The sequence below is a fragment of the Antrostomus carolinensis genome, unplaced genomic scaffold, assembly GCF_000700745.2.
Source record: "Antrostomus carolinensis isolate BGI_N321 unplaced genomic scaffold, ASM70074v2 scaffold29313, whole genome shotgun sequence".
Lineage (NCBI taxonomy): Eukaryota > Metazoa > Chordata > Aves > Caprimulgiformes > Caprimulgidae > Antrostomus > Antrostomus carolinensis.
The window spans coordinates 1,814-9,088 of NW_010306294.1; the positions used below are offsets into that span (position 1 = coordinate 1,814).

Below are 7,275 nucleotides of genomic sequence, written 5' to 3' on the forward strand. Positions count from 1 at the left end.
AGAGGAGGATCAGGGCGACCAGCCCTGAGCCCACCAACCCAGCACAGCTCCCCCAGCCCTGCTCGGGACCATCCTGGGTGGCTTTCTGCATACTCACATCCGAATCCATCTCGGGATACTTCCTCCCTTTGCTCTTTCCCAAGCATTTTGTTTTCCCTCCATCCAGAAGCTGACACCAGAATCCTTTCTTCGGATCAAACCTGTGAAGCGAGAGCTCTGCCTCACCCCTCTCACCCCTCACACCTTCCACTGGCAACCACGCTGCCTCACGGCCCCACTGCTGCCCAGCCCTGCACAGGGGCACTTCTCCACCTCGTTTAATCCTCAGCCCAGCTAACGTCTCGTTACTGATCCCCCGGTACAGGTTCCCCATGCAGCCTCACAGTAAGCAGCCCACCCAACAAGGTTCACTCATCACCACATCACCCTGCTGAGGGAATGTGGGGTCTACATGGGTTTAATTATTATTTTCTGTGGCATTTTTGGCCCTGGATGCCCTCAAGAGCCCCGCAGCAGCTGGGTGCAGACTCAGAGCAGCCACATATACAGACAAGCCCTGTGCAGAAGGAAATTATTATTGTTCTAGGAGCTCTGGAGGTTCCTGCTTCCCACAGTGAGCTTTAATGTCTGGAAGGCTCAGAGCAAGGTGACACTCGTGGAGGTGCCACATGGCCAGCAGCAAGAGCTGCTCTCTGCAGTGTGTGCACGAGGAGTCGGGGTGCTGGGGCTCATCACTGTCACAGGAAGCACAAATGCACCCCTGAACTCTGCTCCCAGGTTGCCCAGGGTGACACCACTGTCCCCACCGTGGTCTCTGGATAAGCACAGCAAACTGGGGTGCTTGTTGACTGTTATTTCTGATTGTAGGTACATGGAGCTGCTGTTCCAGCCTCAGGTGAAACCCTGGTCTCATCTAAACCAGCAGCAGTTCTGCAGTGAGCCCCAGCGCTGGGGGCTGCCCTGGGACAGCATTAGGTGTCCCCAGGGACAACAGCAGGTTGGAAGAAGGAGAAGCTTGGGGAAAGACTCACGCCAGGGTCTTGTGATAATCGATGAAGTTGGTCACGCCGAGGAATTTCTGGACTGTCTCCATCACTTTGGCGGGTTCTGTTCGGAGCAGCTTGCCATCCAGGACCAGGATCTGCAAGGAGCAAGGCAGGGCACTGAGCTGCTGCTGGCTCCCAGCCCTGCTCTCCTGGGGCACAACGAAGCTTTCCCCGCACCTTCTGCCATCTCAGAGCCAAACCTGCCAGCATCCCAGGCAGGGTCTCCTTTTGAATGCTAATGTGCCTCGGTGTTCACTTACACTGGGTGTTGGAAAGTGAAATGCAAATAAAAGCCAGGGCCAGGATCCATCCAGGATCCCAGAGCAGAGTTTAGGCTCAGGGCTGCCCAGCCCACAGCCAGCCAGGATTGCATTACAGCAATTACGCCAGGAGCAGGCAACTCACAGACTTTCTAAGGTTAAATGACAGTGGAAAAATCATTCAGGGACTGAGCCCGTAGACTGCCAGCAGCGCTGTGCTGTGGGTCACAGCGGGGCTGCCATCCAGCCCCCATTTCCCCCGTAGAGAGCTCGAACCACAGGCAGCTGTGCCCGCTGGTTTTGTCCTGCTTCAATGCCGTGGTGACACCAGACAGGACAGCCCCGCGGGGGTCTGTGGCTGAGAGTGGCGGGTGAGCGGTGGCTGCCCCTGCAGAACCACCTACAGCCCTTCACCCCACAGCTCCCTTTCAACCCTGCTTTGCCAGAGGATCAGCAGAAGGACCTACCTGCTCAGGATCAGCACAAGGACATCTTTGCATCGTCCATCACCAACCTCACACTACAAAGCTTTCCTTCTTGAACAACATCTGCCCTCTGCACCTTCCCCGAGTACTTTTACTCTTCTCCCCGTGGTTATTAAGGTATAAAAAGAGCAGCTCCCACAGGAGCACCCCTGCAGCTGACTGGGGACCCAAGCTCTCCTCCCCACACATCCTTGGTTGGGCGAGGGGAGCTCCCCAGGGTGCTCCCATCCCTACCTGGTTGGCGTGGTAGCTGTTCAGCCAGCGCTCGATGTGGGTGGCGTACCAGCCCGGCACCAGGCAGCGGTTCTGCAGGGTCCGGAGCTTCGGAGCAGCCTCCTGTCCAGCCGTGATCACCTCATGGAAGGTGTATTTCAGGGCAACCGGGTCATCATGAGCTCGCTGGTGCTGTCAGGCACAAGAGAGGCAGGTTTGTTCCTGCAGCAACCCAAATCCTGAGCTGCCCACAAGGCATTGCAGCTCCCAGGCCACCACACCGTGTCCTTGCACATCTTGATCAGCTAAAAAGTGCAGCACCCACAGCCACCCCACCTCCCAAACCAAGCTGATGGAGTGAAGCCCACTGCCCCATGGGGCTGCCCAGGCTGAGGGAGAGGCAGAGGTGAGTGGCTCACCTGATACCAGGAGTAGGCTCGATCTGCAGGGTTGATGAGGATGGTGATGACTTTGGCCTTGGAGAGCAGGGCCGCAGCTCGCCGAGGAGCCACTTCTGAGTCAAAGTAGTTGGCACTTTTCTCGAAGTAGAAGTCAGAGGTGGTGTTGGAGGGGATGGGGAAAAACTCCATGTACCTGGGGGAGACACAGCGTGAGGCAGGCAGACAGGCACCACGAGATGTCCCCAGCACCCTCCCTTGCAGGTGACATCTCAAGACACTCTGTACCACACACTAACCCTGCAGGGTCCCCCCAGGTCTGACACACTGCCTGAGGCTCCACAACCTTCTCCAGGTATTTTGGAGGGGCAGGCCTCACCAGATTGCCCAGGCAGACCCCGAAACCAAGGGGTCACAGGTGCATACACATGCACATGCCTTCTGCTGAGGGCACTTCTGAGTCCTGGCAAGTGGCCTTTGCCTTACAGACAACATCTCAGGGACAAGCCATGGCGGTGTGATGGCCTGAAGGCACATGGCAGAGCCTGTGTGGGATTCATCCCACCTTGCAGCACCCAGGTGCCCTCTGCCAAGGGCTTGGTGGCTGCAAGGCAGATGGGAAAGCCCATAGTACCACTGCTCTGGCTCCTGAAGGAACTGGCACTCCCAGCTCAGCCCCCATGACGGGGAGACCTACCAGTCGATGCCCTTGTGATAGTTGTGTCCATTGAAGAACTGTATCTCCTCGAAGGTCTCTGAACTGGGGTAGTTGCTGCTCAGGTCTGGGTGCATCCCCAAGAAGAGATAAAGGGCAGTCGTTCCTTCGGACAGACAGAAACCAAGAGCTGACCTGGGCCAAACCTCCCTCCAAGCTCTGCTTCAGGGCAGGAGGGCTGAGAGAGGCTCTCTGGAGGTGCACAGAGGACCCAGCAAACCTCCTGACATGCTCAAGGCACCGAGGGTGAAGGGAAGCACCTGTTTTTTGAGGGCCAATGATGAGAAGCTTTGGGAACCGGTCACACGTCTTTTCTTTGGACCAAATGTCTTTGTGCCGCTTGTCTTCACAGGGATCCTGAAATGTCGAGTGGGAGGATTAGAGACAGGGCAGCCTGGACAGGACCACAAACCACTGCTCAGCCCCCTCCAGCCCGAGCAGACACGCGGGGAGGCCACACTGCTCAACAGGCAGGGCAAAGGCTGGGGTTATTTCCAGCACTATGGGGCAAAGTCCTTCCTGGCACCACCTGCAGAACCACAAAGAGGTGAAACACCTTCTATTCGCCCCATTCCAGGCATGAGAGTACCTGCCACAGCGGGTCCTTCTCCTCGGAGAAGATCTGGAAGTATTTATGTGCCAGCTGCACAGGAGGCAGCGTCTGCAGCTTCAAGTTGGTCCAGGAGTTGAGGAAGCGGACCAGGTGCTTGAAGGTGTACAAGCCCAGGCGGTCATTGCCGTAATTGGACAGATGGGTCATGAAAATGCTGATCTGAAGGGGAGAGGATGGAGCAGGGATCAGCAGAGCCTCACCCAGTAGCCATCCCATGCAAACAACTCGCATCCTGGCCAAGGATTTTGGGGACATTGCCCACAGCAGCACCAGGGGACGGCTCTGCAAGGGACACCTGTCTGTCTGTCTGTCTGTCCCCAGGCAGCCGGACAGCAGTACTCACGGGGTTGAGGAGCACAGTCAGGAACAGTTCACCCCCGTTGATGATTTTGTCCAGTTCACTGGAACCACCGGGGTACTCGTTGTAGAAGATGGTGTGTGTGAAGAGGCCGCAGGTTTGCCGGGGGAGTACCTGGGGCAGGAGAAAGAGGCATGGATGGAACATCCAGGCTGGGTTCCCTTCCTCCTTCCAAGCAAAAAGGGGGTCCTAAACCCCTCATGGGTCAGGATTGGCTCCACTGCCCCTCATCACCCTTGACTTGAACCTTGCTACCCACAAGGGATGGAAATGGACAGATGAAGAAGCCAAAAAGTGTCCTCACCTAAGCCTCCCCTGTGCAGGATGAGCAGAGGACACAGCCCCCTCAAACAGAGACATCTGAGCTGCCCAGAAACCACCCGCCGAGGTTCTGGGGTTTGGCGGGGGCAGAAGAGGAGAGAAGCACCAGAGATAAAGCCTGGCCACCTACCATGATGCCATTGTGGATGAAGCCACGGCGATAGCGAGCAGGTTTCAGGTGGGGGTACTCCTCTGTGCTCGTCACTTTGATTGACCAAACCTGCTTCCAAGCTTCGTACAACTGCACGTGGACGGGGTACACGCCCGAGTGGTGGGGGGCCACGGCGTACCCCATGTCAGTGGGGATGCCATGCTCCTGCAGAGAAGAGAACAAGGAGTGGGTGACCACAGAGACACCAAAACCACAATGTCCCAAACCAATCTCTCCCCAAGGACCGCCCATTCCCAACTACACATAGTCAATTCGTGCCTCTGGAGAGCAACCAGGCTGTGCCCACACATCATCTCCTAACCAGGGCTGTCTCCAGGAAAGGGAGCCCAGGAGCAGATGTGCTGGGTGGACACTCGCTGCTCTGCGTCACATGGACCATCCTCATCCCTGACATCTCTGCTGTCACCAAGAAAGCAACAGCAGCAAAGCTCTTCTGTGGAGAATGAGGAGATTCATCTACACAGGACTGTTTATATCAACAGATATAAAACAGCTTGGAAATTCTGAGCTGGACAATTGTCCACCCCAAGTAGGGATGGTCCAGTCTCTCTCTAATTACACACCTCTAATTATCATACAATGAATTCAAGTTAGCCTGAAGATCACAGAATCACAGAATGGTAGGGGTTGGAAGGGACTTCAGGAGATCATCCAGTCCAACCCCCCTGCCAGAGCAGAGATGACTCTCTTAGACCATAGGACCCAAACATTATTGCTGGGTCAGGCTCTACTCGTTTGGATTCAACTCAGCTGTGAGCAAACCAGTCGATTACAGCACGGTCTGGTCTCCACGCTGCCTTTATCCAGGGCAGATCAAGGACGGGCCAAGAGGATGGACAACCCCTTATCAAGCTGAAGGTCAGAGCCTGCCTATATAAACCCAATGTGTCCCTGACAGCTTGGTCTGCAGAGGGAGTTTCCATGAGCAGGAGCGTCCTGGCACACATCCACTGCTCCAGGATCCCACATCATGGCCCAGCACTGCACCAAACCACACCAGGCTGAGCACCCAACCCCAGGTTCAGTTAAAACCCAGCACTCTCCAACTCAAGTGGCTGCTTCCTCCAGCAGAACCACGGATCGGACCCCCACATCCCCCAGGTCAGACCTCCACAACCCTGTGGGTCGTCCCTCCACATCCCCCCTGGCCAGGCAACGCGCAGACAATGTCTCCCCTCGAACAGGGACCGGGGCAGCTCGCTGTGGGCTGGTGCAGATAAATCCTTTTGCTCCAGGTACTGGTGTATAAATGGATCTACTCACCCAGCTGCAAACTGGGAGATGTGACTTAATGCCACCAGGTCTTTGCTCTGGCAAGCACAGACCATCACCCAGGTTCCCCAGGAAGCTTCTTCTCCCCGTTTCTCCCATCCTCCCCCCACCACAAGCACCTCCACCGGCAGCATCTTACTCACGACAGCGAATTTCTTGTTTAAGGTCATCTGCTCGGCAAGAACCGACTGGTTGTGGAAGAGGTGAGGCTGCATGTGGCTCCACATGTGGGGGAACCACCAGAACTCCCTCACGTAGGACAGCAGCAGGTCATCACCTTCATCCTCAGCATCGGTACCTGCAGGCACAATGCTCACAGTCACTGCTGGGCATGCAGAGCCACGACAAGCAGCCAGGGCAGAGGGAGGGGGAGTCCCTCTTGGTCACCAGGTGATGGAAGGCAGCAGGTTGGGATGCCCAAGGACTGTCCTGCAACCCTCAGCTTCTCTGAGCAGCAGTTTGTGCCCCAACACCAGCTGTATGGCACCAACACATGAAGCAACACCCTCACCCTCCTCACCCGTGTGGAAGAATTTCCCTGAGTATCCCAGGTTGAAGGTGAAGTTCGGGATGTGGGTGCGCAGCTCATTCTGCGTGTTGAACAGCGCCTGGGAGAGGGGGAGAGAAAGCAAGATGTCCTCAGCACACAGCCATGGGGATAACTGCCCAGGACAAGGACCCATGTCCCCAGGAGCTTGGCAGAGTGGCTTCCAGGGGGTCAGGGGATGGTCTTGGGGCAGGAAAGCTCAACCCTGGAGCATCCCAGAGCAGGTACAAGCACCCAGCCCCACACATCACCCAGCCAAGACGTGACAGCCGTACCTTGACATCTTCCACCTTCATGCGTGTGCCCTCCTTGCCCACAAAGATGTCATCAATGTCCACCAGGATGTAGCGGTCGAGGGGCAGGGAGAGCCTCTTGCCTGTCAGGAAGGAGACAGAGTCCACGAAGACGAGCTTGTGCAACCAGAAGTTGAGGTTGTTGCCAAAAAGCACCCTCTGGATGCCGTCGTGGAGGCCCAGGTCCTGCATCACGGTGGTGTGCAGCGCCGCGTCCACGCTCATGTGCGGGATGGACTCGGCTGACTTGGTCTTGGCCAGGAGGACCGGCTCGTAAGTGGAGTGGTTAAAGTCCAGTCCTCCCCGGGGAGCACACCCTTCGCCACCTCGCTGGGGCGTGTGATGTACAGCAGGGGCGACTTGGGGTTGATGCTACAGTCCTTCAGCGCCAGGTTGGAGTGGAGGAAGAGGGGGAAGCCCTTCAGCTGGGCGCTCAGTAGGCTGTTCTCGTTGGCCTGGATGGGAGAGATGGGGTCTAGAGGAGACGGGACGCTGGGGACAAGCACCCAGACTGGCTGGGGAGGTAGGGGCTCACTGGGGGCACTGATGGCCACGGCAAGGGGGCAGGGGGTTCACCACCCT

General features: G+C 56.9%; 1 protein-coding gene across 1 annotated transcript in view; it reads right to left on the reverse strand.

Annotated features, from left to right (window-relative positions):
* Positions 1–97: 97 nt before the first annotated feature.
* The window catches only part of LOC104522721 (bifunctional heparan sulfate N-deacetylase/N-sulfotransferase 1-like), a gene marked incomplete at both ends in the record, with an annotated part of 8,097 nt that continues 919 nt past the window's right edge, over positions 98–7,275 (reverse strand). Inside the window, 13 exon segments of the mRNA XM_010165092.1 lie at positions 98–200; positions 1,032–1,141; positions 2,026–2,196; positions 2,424–2,598; positions 3,100–3,223; positions 3,378–3,474; positions 3,707–3,889; positions 4,074–4,202; positions 4,540–4,725; positions 5,997–6,151; positions 6,374–6,461; positions 6,676–6,986; positions 6,989–7,148. Of these exon segments, the coding sequence (XP_010163394.1) occupies positions 98–200; positions 1,032–1,141; positions 2,026–2,196; positions 2,424–2,598; positions 3,100–3,223; positions 3,378–3,474; positions 3,707–3,889; positions 4,074–4,202; positions 4,540–4,725; positions 5,997–6,151; positions 6,374–6,461; positions 6,676–6,986; positions 6,989–7,148 (1,992 nt within the window).